This window comes from Apium graveolens, chromosome 9 (assembly GCF_009905375.1).
Source record: "Apium graveolens cultivar Ventura chromosome 9, ASM990537v1, whole genome shotgun sequence".
Classification (NCBI taxonomy): domain Eukaryota; kingdom Viridiplantae; phylum Streptophyta; class Magnoliopsida; order Apiales; family Apiaceae; genus Apium; species Apium graveolens.
Genome location: NC_133655.1, coordinates 6090010 through 6109492, shown reverse-complemented (window position 1 = coordinate 6109492; position 19483 = coordinate 6090010). Strand labels below are relative to the sequence as shown.

At 32.3% G+C, this 19483-nt stretch overlaps 1 protein-coding gene across 1 annotated transcript; it reads right to left on the bottom strand.

Annotated features, from left to right (window-relative positions):
* Nucleotides 1-604: 604 nt before the first annotated feature.
* Nucleotides 605-18915, bottom strand: LOC141683542 (uncharacterized). Its single transcript, XM_074488281.1, has 18 exons — nt 18617-18915; nt 17362-17535; nt 15320-15501; nt 13603-13708; nt 13073-13149; nt 12882-12969; nt 10529-10718; nt 9859-9985; nt 8456-8536; nt 7170-7271; nt 6961-7056; nt 6737-6811; nt 5977-6096; nt 5079-5207; nt 4873-4950; nt 4135-4221; nt 1059-1145; nt 605-979 (listed from the first exon to the last, which is right to left on the bottom strand). Exons 1-18 carry the CDS (start codon nt 18669-18671, stop codon nt 929-931), a joined length of 1905 nt encoding a protein of 634 aa, XP_074344382.1. The 5' UTR covers nt 18672-18915; the 3' UTR covers nt 605-928.
* Nucleotides 18916-19483: the final 568 nt, after the last annotated feature.

Genomic DNA, 19483 nt, shown 5'->3' with positions numbered 1-19483 from the left:
CTAAATGATAAACAAATATTAAAAAAATAAAAAAAAAAATTAAATTCGTTCATGTATATAAACAAATTAATACTAATCTTATTTCATTTCTAAGTTTTCGGAAATGAATTTGCAAGAGGTGGTGGACATAAACTTTGGAGGTGGTGATTAGTGTGAACCGCTGAACTCGCAGAATTGGTGTGAATTGGTGTGAATCAGAATTCACCGGAACTAGTTTAAATTAATTCTCCCTTTGGAGAAATATAAATAGATGAGGTTTAACATGAAAGATGTATGTGTGTGTCTATATATATATATATATATATATATATATATATATTGCTTGGAATATACAAAATATGTATGAGTGTGTATATAGTCAGAGAGTAAAATTAAGTACGAGTGTTATTTTTTTTAATAAGACAATGAGAAATATTAAGAGAATGAGATGAGGGTGAAAGATGGATGAAATGATTAAGATATAAATGAATAACCAAATATTAATTTAACTTGGCAATCGATGTGCTTCCTTCTCAGCCAATAGAAACGTGACAAACGGGAATTCTGAAATATGCTAAATTCAACCAATAATGCACTAGTCTTTCTATATCACTATATTAAAAGCTACTTAAAGAGGTTATTCATTTATCGAGATTTAACTGTAACACGTCTTGGATTGTGCCTCTATACACTACAAATGATGATTATAGTCGGAATTATAAAGACTTCATAGCTTGATTAAACATATTGTAATCAAAAAAAACATATTGTAATAAGACCAGTTTAGTACATAATACAAGTACGCAACTATGGGGAGAGATTTTATTTGAATTACAAACTATGCTCGTCCCCATGGCAACTACGGCAATAGCCGTGTGCAAGGTCTGGCTATGCATTTCTTGGATAGTCTTGATGCTTTAATTCACATTTCTAAAAGCAGGAACATGCTTCATAGCTTTGAAGATTGGTTACTGTATGATGGATCAATACATACCACCACCTGTACAAATTATTTTGGTTAAAATTATTGTATGAAAAAAGTGGCAAGATAAAGAGCAACATATATTAATAGTTTGTACCTTGCCGACACTTTTTCCAGAATGCAGATGTTCAACTGCATCGGCAACAGAATGAAGGCCCAAGAACCTTTTTGGATCGATTAAGACCTACCACACAGATTTATGTATGTTTATGAGTTTCGTATTTAAAGGCACACGAACAATGCAGTGACTCTTACCACCAAGTAGGGAATTATTAAAATCCTATAGCTCAATGACCTTTTAAGCCTCAAGGTTTGCACAAATATATCCAATTGCCCTTGTGATTCAAAAACGTTCATTTTTACCCGAAAAATATCATTTTACCCTTGATCCGGGAAAAAAACAATTTACGGGAGAAAAAAGCCGGTGAATCGGGCGGTCCGTTTCTGAACCACAGGAGCAGCAGATGAGTATATTTGTGCAAAATTTGAGGCTTAAAAGGTCATTAAGCCTAATCTTACTGATGATTTAACTTTTAAATCTAGTCTTTGTATGATATATTAATAGTCTGCATGCATCTATTAGTTGACTCTAGGAAGCATGAGTGCGGTTGCTTGATACAGGCATACAAGAATTCGGTAAATTTCAAAATATTGAGATTCAGGTGGGGGGATACGGAAACTATTAAAATATTTAAAATAAATTTTATAATATTTCAAAATAAATAAATATATATTATAAATAATTTAATAATTGCATTTTAATTAGAAAATCAAACAAAATAATTACTTAAAAGACATAGCAAAAAGTGGTCATTTGCCAAACACAGGTACCCAGCACAAAACTAAACTTATCTTATGTGTAAAAATAATACTAACATCCAATTTTATGCAAAAGAAAACATATTGTGTCATCAGTAGGTGGCTCGGTAGTAATTTCAAGTGACTGACACTAAAACAGCCAACCCATCACAGTGAACACAAGTCTGACTGATACACCCCACATATATGATATATACACACATTGTGCCCGTTTGGGAAATCTTAAAATAAGTAACTTATGACTTAAAGTGAATAAGTGAGTAATAAGTGATAAGTTAATAAATACTTATAAATTATAGAGTTATTTGCAAAATGCATCCCCGTGGTTTGGCTAAAATGCATTTTTTTATCTATACTTTAGATAACTGCACTTTGCATCCCCTTACTATTTCGGCGCGACAAATTGCACCATTTTCATTAAATTTGTTAAAATTCTCAGGGGCATTTTAGGAAATTAAAATATTTAATTATAATTAGATCATTATTTAAGTTTTTTGACCCTCTAAATGATACTTTTAGAAAAAATTTAAAGAACGGAAGTTGTAGAGAATAAAAAGATCTTCTCGAAATAAAAAGGTTCAAAATTGAAATATATTTTTTATAATTGTTTTTAATAAATTCAATAAGTATATATTTTATTTAATTTTGGCTTCGTAAATTTTTTGATAATTTTGAATGTTATTGTTTTGAAAAGATTTTTTCGTTCTCTATAATTTTCGTTCTTTAAATTTTTTCGAAAAGTATCATTTAGAGGGTCAAAAAACTTAAATAATGATCTAATTATAATTAAATATTTTAATTTCCTAAAATGCTCCTGAGAATTTTAACAAATTTAACGAAAAGGGTGCAATTTGTCGCGCCGAAATAGTAAGGGGATGCAAAGTGCAGTTATCTAAAGTATAGGTAAAAAAATGCATTTTGACCAAACCAAGGGGATGCATTTTGCAAATAACTCTAAATTATATAAGTGTTTGGATAATTTAACTTATAAGTCAGAATTGTTTTTATTTAAATGAATTAAAATAAATAATTTTTATATATAATTATCTTAATTCTTATATTTTAAGTTATATTAACATTTAAAAAAATATATTCTAAAATTAAAATTAATAAAAAAACGAAAAATAAAAAATAAGTTGTGAAAAAGTACGTCGTTGCCAACATTCAACTTATCAGCTTATAAGTTGTAAATTCAAACTTATAAGCTGGGTCGACAAACACTCGTCAATAAGCTGTTACGGGCTTATAAGCCAATAAGCCAACTTATAACGGAATTTATACTCTGTATTACACATCTCAATGAATCAACCTAACACAGATCCGACAAAAACGATGGGATACGAACAACAATGACGACATCTCTTTCTCTCCTTTCAATCTTATACTCTAATACGATGTACGCCATTCCCGCACCCTCCACGACTTGGAGCAGTAAAATACGGTGACACGCCTGGTGGCGCATCCCGTACGTATCTTCTGGCCGCATCCCCGCGCACCCCCGCACCCGAACGTATCGGATGCGCCATGCACTGGGTAGGTGCCGAACCCCTGCTTTCTAGATTGGTTGTACATTAATGTCTTAAAATCAATTCTAACAAATTGCCCCACAGCATCAGACTTGATGCTTAGACTATATGCCAATTTGAGTAATTTCAACTTGATTTACAACTCCATTATTTAAGCCTATTACAATATCTATTCATTAACCTGAATCTGCATGCATGCCTTTGCTTATTTTATTTAAATGCACTCGATATTTCCTTCAACATCCAAGTGGATTATAGGTCTGGCTAGTTGAATATGCTCTTAAGAAATTTAGAATAAATATTCGAGAGGTTAACCAGATTAATGTACTCATAAAAAAAATTATGCTGCTTGTGTCCAAAATTTTAAAGACTTGAAGAAAGATAAACCAATTCTTAGGATACATATTTATCATGTAAACCATGAACCCATCTCAGTCAGCTTTAAAGATTATCAGCTAAAATATGTCTGGAAGCAGGTCAAACAAAGTCATTTTTGCAACAGAACTTGAACTTCCAAACATTTATAAAAGCTAAAATATATCATATAACTTTGCACCCTATGAAGAAATGGACCACAATTAATGTTTCACTTGCACAATTAACCTAAATATTTTTCTTGTGGTAAGAAATATGGAAGACATAAAGCAATCATTTACGATTTGGTATTTGCAAGACACAACTGTGCCTGATATGTACACCACTGCTCAAAGAACAGTTTCACTAATATAAGCACAACTAACATTCAAGTAGTTATTTATGCAAGTTCTGTGAAAATTCTATGCATTAGAGAATATCTAAACTAAAAGTGCCAGGTGAGTATATTTTTACCTTTAGCTTTCCCATCGTATATAATTGGACCAGCTTATCTAGATGCTGTTGCCAAACGTGCGTGTAATGATTGAGGAAAAATCCAACCTGCCAAAGGAGGCATCAGCATAAGTAACACATAAAACAATTCATTATAACAAGTAATGGAAGTTTAATGCTAGCAGACAAACATATAGATAAGCCACATTAGTCATAATAAAATTTATAATGCGTAACACCCTAAACTGTTGTCACTGATATTTAATCAAGAAGAACATAGAGGGCATTTTGATCATAGAATCTCAACACAGATAATGAAGATAGGAGCGAGATACTAATATATTTTGTGTTGCGATCTCATCCATGTTCCTATTATCAGAATGTTGTTTCAATATGCTAAAAGTAAAGTTTGAAGTTTTTCTTCACAAGAAAGTTACAAAGCACATTGAGTTTAGTGCATAAAATATAAATGGAGTTTTTTGTCCGCCAAATCTTAATTAATTTCATAAATAAACATGTAATATTACAAATGGGCTGTAAAGTATGATATTTTGCAAATTAAGGCAATTTTATTGTGTCAACCTGAGTGCAATTTTATAATCACATTACATTACTTTTTATTATTATTATTATTATTATTATTATTATTATTATGTATTTGATGCTGCTGATTCACTATCAAAGTCAAAGTCTCCACTAAATGAGCATGTCAGAAACATGAAAACTTAAGTTTGCCATACTGCAAGATGGCTTACGTACCAAAGTTTGGCTTTTTGCTAGAAGCTTCTCACATACTCCAGTATAATTTAATGGTTTCCATCCATGTTCTCCTTGATACTGAGATAAGAACTTATTAGTTGCAACACAAATTACAGGTACATGCTTAACAACTTAATCCTAAAATGAATGGATAAAGCAACAAACAAGACCTGAAATCTCAAATACATATTTATAGAGCCACCAACCTGAGAAATCATTCCAATCACCACAAGTCGTCCATAAATTGCTAAAGCATTTAAGCATAGATCAAACATCTGTCCACCAACAGACTCATACACGATATCAACACCTTTAGGGAACTCCTCCTTTAGAACCTGAGTACACGAGACTTCATATAAAGATCCAAGACTTATAAGATGAATAGCACATATAAATCAACTGTAAAGGTTCAAGATAATTATATGATCCTAGACATATAAGTATTAAACAGAATTTGGTGGGTATTGGGGAAGTAAACTGTTAATACAAGTTGCAGTGAAAATTTCACTTATTACTAATACAAGCACGTTTAAAATCCGTGCAAGGCAGGGGTCTGTATTAAAAATTTAAAAACAAAATTATATAATAAATTATTGGTAACATATATAATTAACTATATGTATGTTTTTATGTTGTTCTGTATATGTATGAATATGTAATTATCAATATTGATCTCATGGCCTCTTTTGATACCTACAATTTTACTGGCTTTAGACATTTGTTAGTATTTTCATTTCTAATAATATAAAATGTGTTAACGATGGGATTCGAATCTTAATTCATTTTTAGTACTTCAAAGATCAATGATATATATATTATATTTTTTTAATACAATCCTAATGGAATTTCAACCCTACGCCTACAGGCGGATACAGTTTACTACGATTTTGCTAATTACTTTGTTTTTCATTTGCTTACAATTTGTGTCCATTATGCAAATCCCAGGTGATTAATAGAATTATTATTGTTTTCCATTATCTAAAAAGGCCGATGGGAGACATATCCCAAAAATCTTCTTCAAGATACCAGATAATGGACAATTTCAAGTTGTAAGCATGCTCAAAAAGAACATATACGAGTAAAAAAATTTGACTTTCAGGATACCGTTTTGATATCTTCTGCTTTGTAGTCTATAACTCGATCAACGCCCAACTCTTTCAAAAGATTTGCCTTGTCTTTACCTCCACACGTTGCTATTACTGTATTTCCAGCCAGTTTAGCAAGCTGCATTCATCACAAATCAAAATCAGCTAATTTTTCATCAGTATACGTAGACAAACATGGAACAACCACCTACCTCTATATATATTAAGACAGCTATTCAAAAACTTTCAAGTAAGAAACAGACTAATGAAGAAACCCTTTTAGAGCTGGCTTTCAAAACTATTCTCTGCTATATTGCCTGAGTTTTTCCTTTACTGCTACCAAATATAAGCATGATTACTCTACTTGCTCATTCTTTTTTTTTATATTACTTTAATCATGTCTGACAGATTTGACAGTCTTATTTATCAAAAATAGGAAGATGCATGAAAAAATCTCCAAAAAGGATGCATTTTATTATAGAGTTCTTTTGATAGGTATCAGATTCTTTTATTCACAAATTTCCCAGAAGGAAGTTCTATATAACAGTTTGTGCCTGTGCGGGGTTAAAATTGACAAAATGCTGAGGTCTATTAAAAACAATAATGATAAGATACTCTAAATATTGGTAAAGATAATTTTGATAAAAGAAAACGTAAATTATATCAATCTTTCTGCTCAATGCTCTATATATGATACTCATGCTTTACAAAGATATTTAAAGGAGATGGACCGTAACATGTGATAGCATGAAGATTTCATATTATGTTCGAAAGTATACCTGGACAGCGAATTGACCCGTCCCTCCTGCAGCAGCAGTGACTAGAACTACTTTCCCATGATCCATTTGTGCTGCCTACAAGTTCCACTCAACAGTGTCAGCCAATTTATAACTATTTTAATGATACAAATATAGTGTAATCAATAGTAGGGGCTTTTAGGATAATTGAAATACTAAAATTTCTCCAATTGGACATAAAAAATAAAAGTTTTGTGGGTAACAACCTTTTCCAGAGAAATCGATGCTGTAAGTCCAGAGGTTAGCATAGCTACAACTTCAGGATCTGGCCTTGCCACAGGAAGGATGTGCTTTGAGGGTACCTAATTACAGCGGCATACAATTTCATATGTACACAATTTTTAACACAATATATCAAGTATCACACACATATAAAATTCAACAAGGAAAAGACCATATTTTTTAACTAGTTTACCATCGTGAATTCAGAATAACCTCCAAATATCATTATTGCAGCTGGAGAGCCAACTTTTAAATGCCTAACTGAATCACCGACGGCAGCAATTAGCCCCACAGCCTGAAGAACAGAGAATTGCATGTGTCATGTGTCATCCGATTGACTGCAGCTAACTAAGTTTGATTTACACCACACCTTATGCATGCTTTCAGACTTCTCAAGTCTACACTAACTCTATCTTAGATAAGAAATGCATGTGCTTTGCAGACAGAGTATGTGGGAATTAGGTAATTAACAAAATAACATTTGAGGTGATAGAGACAAAATTGCACAATGCACAATAAAAAACTTTAATTGATTGAAAGGTCAAGGTGTTGATAAGAAAAACTAGAAGACTCTTTAGTCTCACTATCTACTAAATTAATTGCAATTCCTTTCCTAGGTAATGTTATCTGGAGTATTTTCCCCCTTTAAGTGGGCTAACTATTTGTTCCTAGTTATAAAATTTACCACCAAATAATGAACTGAAATTTCTAGTAATAACAAATATAACAATGTACAAGAATGTACCTGCTTTTAAAGAGCTTAAGAAACAAGATACTGCGAAATGCAAACAAATATGTACTACTTTATACACAAATCACTACTAAGAATACAGAATGACTCTATTGAGGATGCCACAATTTTCTATTCTAATTGAAACGAATCAGATAGCTGAGTGTTCCTCTTTTTCAAACTTATCAGCAGCCCTAAAACGAGTTAAGAAAACAGATTAATTATTATGAATTTTAATAAGAATGCTTTGCAGAGATTTACACAAGTCAACAATCTAAGATGGAACGGTTTGAATTTCCCAATATATTTCTTTTGATAAAATATAAATTTTTCAGAACAAAATCATAAGTAATTTCAATACCGAAATTACGAAAACATACATACACACACACGTTCTAGAGAAATCTAAACAATGTAACTAACTTCAAAAAAAATAATTAATGCGAATATCAGTACATAGCATGTTATAGATTTTTATAACGCGATTAATGCTTGTTTTAAATACATGGATTTGTTTATATTAACAAATGAACCTATGTGTGAATGCTCTTTAATGCTAATGAACCTATACAATTATTATTTGAATCAAGGGTAGTAGACACTTTTTCAGGTTAGACCTTTAAAAACTATATAGGTTCATTAGCATCAAAAAGAGCACACATACACATTTGTGGATATATTTGAACAACAATAGATCTTCAAATAAACACTACAAAGAAATAGTGTGAGACTTGGAAGCACTTTCGCACCTCAAATCCAGCGTCAAATGGAAGGCGGGACTCGATCTCCTTGCTGTTTCCACTAAAATAACGACCAGAACTAAAGTTTACCTGCCACAGAATGATGTTGTTAGGATAACAAGCCTGACTAAACACATGATGATACAGTAACAATTATTGCATAGTAACTTCATGGGAGGTGTAAATATATATACTCAGATTAGCTATGTTGCACAGAAAGGGGTATAAGATTTTCATGCTTCGCCCAGAAGTTCTTTGAACTAAAACAAATAATGTAATGAAAATCTAATTTGTCCTGCAAGTGGACCCCTCAATCTTAAATTACAATAGCAACTTGGTCGGGGAGAGGGAAGTGTCAAAAAAATGGTTTATTACTTCTAATCGGCACTGTATACTAATATTGTTAGAATAATATAAGATCCTGGAAAGGGTCATTCTCTAAAACCTTGAGGTTTAGAGTAACTGGTTCCTTGACATGGTATCAGAGCTCAGAGCTCAGACTGGCAGAGGACTCAGGTTCGATGTCTGCCACCCCCAACATTTCTCATAATTTATGAGGGACACGAAAGGCACATTTAAGCCCCAAAGATGGGTGCCCGTGATCCACTCTTCGACCCATAAATGGGCTTTCGAGTGAGGGGGAGTGTTAGAATAATATAAGATCCTGGAAAGGGCCATTCTCTAAAACCTTGAGATTTTAGAGTAACTGGTTCCTTGACAAATATATCCTTACAAGAGTAATTTTAAAAAAAAAATCATATACATTAATTCTGGTAGTGAAGATTTTTCTCCTCACGTGTAACAAAACCTGCAACCATGGAGTTGACTAAATTGGCTAGTTGTATGTTAGTTATAAAACAACAGCAGAAAAGCCCGGGAATGCATAAAAATCATAAAAAAAAATGGTAAAATTATGAGTCGAATGTGTGAGAATAACCCATGCATAGGTTTTTACATTATCATGCAGTGCCATTTCTCCACTAGTTGAGGAATTTCCAATCATAGTTTGCAATCATCAGCTTATATTCAAATTTGAGATTGGCTAATAGATTCCCAAATTAGTACTTTAACTGAAATGAAGTCTGGGGATAACATGATTACATAATGCATTCCTAGCTCAGTTTATAAGCTTTGGTACACATGTTAATATAAATCATGCATCTAGCTCAATAACCAGTCTTCTTTATGGACGCGTCATAAAATCTAATCGATTAACTTCAACACTATTTATGTCATTTCCCTTTACAAGGTAAATACATATCTAACAAAGATCATCTTAGGAAAGGATGGTCACAAGACTGAGAACTTATGAGATAACAATATATGGGGTTAAAATACATAAAATTTTCCTTTGTCAAATTAATTCAGAAATGAGCTATGTAGTAGAAACTTGGAGATAGCTACAGACTTACATCACTTGCATTAACGCCAGCATAGATTATTTTTACAAGGACATGATCTGATTTAATGGGTAATCTCAATGGCTTTTTCACGATGCTGGTTGCACTACGAAATTTGTGACTCAGGGTGTGCACAATTCTGGAAAATAAGAATATATACAGAAAAAAAATGTCAAGAAGACAACTCAAAATCATTTGAACAACAAAGTATAAATTTTACAAAAAAAAGGGATGAAACTATTGATGGGGAGATACATAGCATCATAAAGACAGTAATCGTAGAACTGTACAAACAAAGAGGTGCATCAGAAATATATATTGAATTAGATGCCATAAAACAGAGGAACCCATGATTTGAACTTGGTAGCTTCACACTTTCATAAATCATCATTCATCACATTTAAATTTGAACTACGGGTTTTGCGAGGTCGCAAAAAAGCTGCTGCCTTGCAATTTGAATTTCACAAAGAAGTACTAAAACTGGTAGAACCTAATTTTTTTTCAATGAGTGGAGCAGAGCTGACGCAAAACTATTAACATTTAACTTCAACATACAGCCTTGTAGCTTCTTGTGTACAAACATATGTTCATTTTGCACCTCTGAAATTTCAACATTAAAGAAACTAGAAGTAGAGCTTTTGCTTTTAAAACCGAAAGCAATACTTGCCATGTTTTCACTTACATTTTCTCAAAGCTTTCAGGTAATTGGACACGTGAATTACTGATCGTTTGTGACTTTTCTCTCAACCTGTAAGGACGGACCAAGTATTTTGCTTCTTCCATGGGAGTTGGCCAATATTCCATCCCTCTTCGATTAGTAATCCATAGACATGATCCAGCTCTAGTTTCATCAGTAATAAGCTCAAAGGCACCTGAAAAGCTCAAACACTATAGATCAAAACACTAAAATACAAGTTTCAGGCAGAAATACAAATCTCACTTGCTCCAACAACTATCACTTAAAATTAATATTGTAACTTAGATAATCCAAGTGTTCCCACACTGCCACACATGACACAAACAATCATTGCCACATAAATTCATCAAGCCCATCCAGAGAACACCTTACCGATTTCTGGGTCATAAATCTATTACAGAAAGACGATGCTATAAATAAAGTTGTTTGGTTGCTGGTGGGAGGGCAGACAAACTGTGTATATAAAGAAGATTAGGTTTAAAATATATAATGAGTAACTAGATCACAAAAATATTCAGGCCAGGTAACCTGATTAACATCATTTTACTGAGAACTTTCAGCTATTAAAACTTCAAAAAAAAAAAACTTCATCTGTATGTCATTCGGTTTTTCCTTATGGTATGTCTTTAAATAATACTAGTTAATGGTGTAGGATTAATGGTTAATATAAATTCTAAACAGTTACTCAAAGAAATTACCTTTTTATTCAACAAAATCATTTGAGCCAAAGTGTAAAGCTGATATTTCATACAGTTGTGATTATTTGAATTTTGAAAGTTTCCGTTATTGTCTAAATTTATTAAACTTGTGTTTACATAGTTTGAATAAATACGTGAATAAGCTTAAAAGTTGCATCATAAATATTGTAGAGCCCGTTTGGCTTAACTTAAAGATAAAAGTAATATTTTAAAGTGCAACTTAGTCGCTTTAAATATTTTCGCTTTAATTTGGATGTATATGTCTGGCAATTTTACTTAAAGTGAATTAATTTGATAAATTTTGACTAAAATAATAAAACTATATATTATTTAAATATGAAATAAAGGTATAAAACATAAATACATATAAAATATAAAATATGAGTTAAAAAGTCACTATACGTATAGAGTTTGATGCGAGGAAAGAAATTAGTTAAAAAAAAGTACATCGAGGGTACTTAAATTTTTTGAGCTAAAGTAACTTTTAAGCTGAAAATTCAAGAGTACGAAAACACATCACATGCCAACTTAAATTGAATCTGGGTAGCTTTAAGCTACCCAGACATGCTCATACCCGTCCTTTAGTCTCTTCCTATATTTTATCAGTGGCATAGTATTAGCTGCTTGATTAGTTTATAGTTCGTCTAAACAAATAAATGAAAGTCGATGTATTCAAGTACGCCTGTGCACTTGCGGTACTTTTTATTACTCCCTCTGTCCCATTGAATTCTATACATCACTTTTGTCACGCTTTTCAATACTTGTTTAAAGTATAATTTCACAATATTTTTTTAAAATTTTTTTTTTGAATAAAAGTTCTATGTTTAAACTTTCATTCAAAAAAAAAATTGAAAAAAACATTATGAAACTATATTTTATAGAAGCCTCTAAATACGTGCAAATAGTGCACGTATACATCCTGTTGGGACGGAGGGAGTAATAAAGAGTTCGTTATTAATTTGTAAAGAAATAAATTATAAATATAGTATAATACTATTGTGCATTTCATTATTTAACAAAAACAAAACACCAGAGAAAATTTTGAGAAATATTAATGTAATAATATACATGAGGAAATTTTTGAGAAGTACTAATATAATAATATACATGAGTTATGTGTTCTACTTAAATGGAAAAAAAAACACTCAAATTAAACATACACATTGAGCACAAAAATGTCATTCTTGTGCAGGATCTAACTTTTTTTACACCAAGTCATGGCAGACATGCAAGGGTTGGGACTTGGGAGCAAGGAGATCAAGTGGGGGTACTGCACCCAATTGAACTTTTGTAATAGTTATGTGTGTGTAAGATATTTTCATGTATTTAATAAATAAAAGGAAAATAACATATTGAACCAAAGGATGGGAAAAAGTTGGGAAAGTAATGTCAATTTAGGAACAATAAAGGAGGTTTTTGCTTATTGAGTTCTTAATTTGGAGGCACTAGAAAGTAAGTTTATGTTTCCACCCAACAGTTTACACATATAAGCTCATGTCAGAAAGATTTTTGACATGTTTCTGTAATAAATCTCATCAACGTACATCTCACAATAAAATGGGAAATGTTTGATTGACAACTGTCTAATTAAATAACATCGACAGAGATGGCATAATAACAATGGAGAAAAAAAATGATACCTTTTATCACTGCTTCCATGGAAACATAACCACCCATTTTTTCAATCAGTTGGGAATCCACTTTCAATGCTAGATCAGTTCGAACAAACTACATATGCAAAGCCTTATCTTAAGCGCTACTGCAGGTACATTAAAGATCAAAAGTAATAATATATAGTTTCCGCTTTATTTGTAAAAGACCTAACTCTCACCTCAGGGCAAAGCACGTTAATCCGAATTCCTTCCTTCTTGTAGGGAACAAGTGATCTGGTGAATAGGACAACACCCCCTGTGAAGAGTAAAACCCATCAAGACCCCAAAGATCACTTGACGGCTGACGCAAAGCATAGATTCCTAACCATATAGATTACGCTCAAACAAAATATTCGAAGTAATTTCTAGCTCAATGATTCGGATGCAGAATACAACTTAAAAGAGAGATTACAAAGATAATTCACTTCCAGTTGAATCTTGTTTAGGTAGGAATTAGGGTATTCTATAAAATTTTAAATCTTAATCTGTTTCCAGTGCAGATATCGATCCCATACCTATATTTTAATTCCACAATTAATCTGAATTACACATACATTTCTAGAATTACATTACTAGATTCAGGATTATAATTTCAATTTTTTACTTCTGTTTCCAAGCAAAAGAAAATCATACTCTTCTGTTTATACTTATGACCTTCTACATTACAAATTTATGGAAGGGTAAAACCTTGCAGCGAAAAGGAGCAAACCTTTAGAACACGAGTAGATAGGGTCACCATACATTGGATAGAGTCCTGAAGCAGATCCCAAGTTAATGACAACCCCAGGCTTTTTAGCAGCTTGCATGGTCTGGATCTGCTCACAGAATTTGAAAATTACACGAGTCACTAAACAAGTGAACGGTGACCAGCATATACATACACAGACACACATACAAGTACATATTTATAAATGCAATATTTAAACAACCTAGATGGATAGAGAAACCAGTTCGCACCCATAAGCAATTATCCCTAAACTTTACGGATAACACATACAGCCATCCTTTGAATGTCAGTTGATTTCATATTTTAGAAGCACACTGTTATGTTTAAATCAAACCTACAAATGTTCATCACGACTCGCCAAATAAAATTCCATACACCATGAGGAATATACTGGGTATTGTAATGAATCAGATCCTATACAATACCGGCCAATATCTTTATCTCTCATCCTTTGACTTCATCGATAGTAACTAAACCATGGTTGTCAAAACAATAAGTCTAATCGAGTGAGTCTAGTCGAGTCAACAGAGGTCCAGCTAGTTAACGACTAGTCGAAGAATAATATTATATAATTATATATAATTCCAACATACCGCATTCATGTATTTCAGGGATTAGGGGACTATACGTTTATAATTTAGCTACAAATTTTACAATTATGTAAAAAGAATGTATATAACCAGGAGCAAAATCAAGTGTGCCTTAAGTTTTCCCCAAATGAAAAATGCATCCCTTAAATTTCATAAAGGCAAAGGCAAAGTGTGTGCTTTATGTATTATTTAGTGCCAAGTAATGTTAACCGAACATATCATCGAACAGTGACGAAATAGCTAACTTTTGCCTTAGGATTAGGATCTGTAGAATGCAGAAAATTGGATAATGTAGATTTAGAGAAGATACGACTAGTACTGCCGTGACAAAAAATGAATTAAATTAACATAAACCAAACAGAACACAGGTCAACAGTCTGGCTCCACAAAGTCTAACAGTTTACCAATGAAACATTGAATTATAGTTTAGCTAAAGGTGGAAGCATCATCTAAAAGCACGTGGAAACCTTTAACCTCTACTTGTCGCTACCATGGAAACTCCTGATTCTGTAACAAACTAAATACTGGCTCTAAATTAGTTCGGAGCCTGATAAAAGAAGCACTGATTACCTCTACACTTAAAGTATTTGTGTGTGTGCGTACAAGTCCACCCTGTACCCATGATAATTTATGCACTTAACCAAATACTTTGCACCAAAATTGGTATTGACATACTGACACAGACACAGGGGCAAAAAAAGACAAAGTAAAGATTAAAAAAGAGTGTTCATAAGAATAATGACCATATACATATCCTACCTAGTACAGGGAAAAAAATCCAACAATTGGGGCATAAAGCATTAACATTAAAGAAATAGGCTGCAACAGTGTTCGGGTGCAACTATTGTAAAACAAATTCATAGATTAAAATAAGTTTTGCAATGAGTCAAAGGCAGGTGAAATCCTTCCAGTTGCATATAGTTCGAAATTAGTTACTTCGGACATTGCATAAATACTATCTAAAGATTCCCGCCTCATAACATGTCACTGTCAATTAAACATGAACTTGTTTCTACGTAGTCATACACAAAAATAAGCAACAACTTAGCAACAAAGCATATTCAAGAACTATTATATTAAAAAAAATCTAGGATCAGTTTTAGGCATACAGCGAGGCGGGTGCTGTCAATAACAGCAAGAAGGTCCACGTTGAGAGTGTGCCTCCATGTACGAGAACCATCAGTTTGATCATTATAGAATGGCACAGGATTATTAATTCCCGCACAACTGATACAGATGTCCAGCCCTCCATATGTGGATACATGAGTCCTAAAAGCAGCAGCCAGTTCTTCTGATCATGGAGAGACAAACAGTTCATTAGTCTATAAAGTTCCACTTCCGGTCTGAAACGGCAACTATAATGCCAAATGTCAAATTTTTAAATTAGTACAAAAGAAATTTAATTTGAGTTTTCAGATACTGTTCAAACAGGTATTGTATCCAGCAAAAAAGTACACCAACGGTAAAGAACATTCAGTATTAACATGCACAACGATAATTTATATAATCTTCTTGCAGAAAAGATTGTATAGCTCCAAGAAATAATTAAATACTACAACATTTTTTAACAACATCAAGTTGCCAAAAAATTATGTAACAAAGATTTCGATAATTGGTTGGCTGGTTTCTTTTATGGAGATACCACAGTTATAAACCAATAGCCTAAGATAACTGTAAACTGTAATTGATACATATCTTTTCGAGTTGTGTTCACCAAATATTAAACTTAGACACTGTGTAACAATATAAAAATGTATTGATAAGTATTCATGGTCTTTAATTGTTCACAGATAGAGATAATTTTAACTTATTTTAAAACAAATCAATACTATATACTATACTATACTATAATAACCGGGATAGGGTCTAATTTGATATGCCTTTTTTTTTGTTGGTTTGGTTATCCTCATTTATGACCATCGGATCTTTTTATTCAAGTGATCAGGACCGTTAGATTCAAATACTAAAAGAATATACCCTACCCAAGCTCCCAAGTTCAAACTCTGCAAACAACAAATATTTATATTATTATTTATACACTACTAAAGCTCCCAGGCTCGAACTCCACCAACAACAAATATTTATATTATTATTTATACACTACCCAAGATTCAGGTTCGAATCCCACCAACAACAAATATCTATATTATTATTTATAAATATACTAATTAGGTAATGATCTAAAAAGAAATTTATTATAATTTTAAATAATATAAAAATATTAATGAAGACCCGTGCATCGCACGGGTTGTAAAGCTAGTAAATTATAATTGGAAAGTATATAAATAAGAATAAAATAACATTTGGTACTTAAGTCATATAAAAAAATGTGTATATTTTAGTATTTAAATGCACTAGTCTACTCTTTACGAGGATTTTACTTGATCTCCCTATCTCCGTGTTTTAGGACAACTATATAAATCACTCGTAATCTTCATTTTCATTTAAACTTAAATTCTGAATTGATTGAGCATTATTGAATATGAGTTTGTAGAGATTATTTAAATTTCTACTAATTAATCAAGATAGCTTTTATATTCCCCATTCTTAAACATGTCCTACTTAGTAATAGTTCTATGCACCAACAGTATGACCTAAATGGGTCTTTCTGGTTTGTCTTGAGTGGAAAACTCATACAACATACTTACTATCTACTTATCATGTTTATCTAATATGTTATGTTGAAGAAGAAAAAGATAAGAATTCGGAACACTTGTAACTTATACAAGCATCCCCTCGCTCGTACTTGGTACATGTATGAACAATGCACTAACAAATTATTTTTAAAAATCCATCTTTACTATAGCCAAACTGATTCTAGATCATCCCTAAACTGGTCCCCCATCCCCTTCATTAAGTTTTATATAGAACCCGTTAAGCTTCAAAAAAACAGTTCGTTTAGCACTAATATATCATACATATTTAATTATTAGAAAACAATGTTATACTACTTAAAAGCCTTTAGGCCAAGAGTATTCATTCTATTAGTTGGCCTTACAAAGTACGATGAAAGATTTCCAGTTCACTTTTAATGATATAAATGATTACAATAATTGTTCTGTTTTACCAATACCCAAATTCTAGACAACAAAAGAGATGTTTATCTATTAACAGATGTATATATATGGATAATAAAATGTACTTAACTTACCTCCTTTAGTGACATCACATTTTATTGAAATAGCAGATGGAAAGTCCAACTTGGAGTGGAACTTAGCATTCTCTTTTTCTGCAAGATTTGCAACTTCCTTACCCCTGTCCTCAGAGTAGTCAATGATTGTAACAAAAACCCCCTTCTGTGCAAGAGCCAGGGTAAGAGCTTTGCCTGAAAGTGAACAACATAAATGATGAGAAATTTAAAACGGAAATTGTAATGTAAATTCATGCTAATAATGTCAAACATACTCTGATTAACATAAATATCTGCAAAAAGGTCTTTCTTGTTTCTATTGTGTTCAAATGCGACCTTTATATCCACCTGATTACTTAATCAACTCGTGCAACGTGTTTAGACTTACGTAGGGGATTGATTTCTAAACTTCTTATGATCACCTAATCATCAAAAAGTATCATTACTCTTAGGTTTCGCCTTCCAGAGTTTTGGTTTAGGCCTTACCCTTTATCCCTCTTACTTCTGAAAGGAGTGGATGTGTCATTGTCCAATATACATCACAGACATAATACATACCACACACATGGGCATTGCATTCTTCTCGTTTAATTGCTAAATATTAGTTTAAACTTAAAAACTCACACACAAGTATGTGTTCTTTCTTGATAATTGTGTGTGTATTACACTACCAATGATCTTCCAACTGTCCAAATTTACTCGTGTATCAAACTAAACAACGATGTGTTGTACTCCGTAATCTAACTCCAGCAAATTTTTAACTTTGTAAACCCTCCCTCCCCCATCATCACTCCATCATCACTCCATATAATACACACTCATGCTTACTATCTTTATGTCTCTCTCTCTCCCACTCTCTCTCTCTTTCTCCCACCCTCTCTCTCTCTACCCCACTCTTTCACTCTGTTTCTCTCTCTCTCTCTCTCTCTCTCTCTCTCTCTCTCTCTTAATATATCAATGAAGTAATGAACTAGTCAAAACCTCTAAAACCAAGCACTAGAGGTAACAAAGCTTAAATTAATCAATAAATTGTCTCGACGAGCTCAAGCCTGTCGATTCTAGTCACAATTCAACAATCATTTCATATCACTTACATAAACTACTAACTTCAATCTTCCAAATTACACGAAATTAATCATAATCATCATCAGTAATCATTAAACTCATACTAATAACAACTTAAATCTTCACAATTACACTAAATTACTCATCATCATAATAATATATTATATTCAACATATATACAGAAATACAGTTACAAACTAGTAGAAATTACCGATTCCAGAGGCGCCTCCAGTGATGATCGCTGATAGACCTGCCTTCAGCTCCATTGATTTTCAGTAGAGAGAGAGGCACGCAGTTGTGAGAGAGAGAGAGAGAGAGAGAGGCACGCAGAGAGAGAGAGAGATTGGTGTGCTCGGTCCGGTAATGATGGAAGACAGGCGATAAATATATAGTTTCCGATTAAAATAATTATAATTAAGTCATTTCGTCAATTTCAATGGAATATAAGTCAGATAATTCGGGCCGTATCCATATTTGTCCGCAGCCCTTTGGATTTAGCAACATTTCCCACGCCGATACCCTCCCTCTGGAGACTATCCAAAATTGTTTTAAGCAGTAGGTTTTTTTCCTTGGTCAACAAATTTGTTCTACTACTCCCTTTGTTTCATTTTAACGATCTATTTTTAATTTTTTACACTACAAATCAAAATAATTAGAGCATCTTTAATGGAATAAATCCTTAACAAAAATATCCTATATGGTACAAATTATACATAATTTATGTAAATTTTAAAAACTCCAATCATGCAAAACATTTAGCTAAAATTATAGCCAATGTGATTATATTAGCTAAGTTTGTCGAATCTCTCAAGAACCGTAACAAAACTGTAGACACAAATTTAATATTATACCCAAACCCCATTGGAGCATATCGTTTCATCAAATTTTATATAATTATTATTTTATATTATTTTAGCCAACCATTTTAACTAATACCGTTGGAGATGCTCAGTACAGAAAAATTAAGTGACTATTAAAAAGAAATAGAGGAAATAATTAAATTATGTTCGGGAGAAATATTCTGATAAAGCTTTTTTCGTTGGAAAAATTACTTTACTCGAGTGGCATAGAAAGAAAT

Bases quoted from the DNA above. Each gene is read 5' to 3' on its own strand.
- LOC141683542 (XM_074488281.1), bottom strand. From the start codon at position 18,671: ATGGAGCTGAAGGCAGGTCTATCAGCGATCATCACTGGAGGCGCCTCT. The intron at 12,970-13,072 runs GTGAGAGTTAGG...TTGCATATGTAG, and splicing joins TTAACGTGCTTTGCCCTGAG to TTTGTTCGAACTGATCTAGC. The intron at 10,719-12,881 runs GTATCATTTTTT...TGAGCTTTTCAG, and splicing joins CATGGAAGCAGTGATAAAAG to GTGCCTTTGAGCTTATTACT.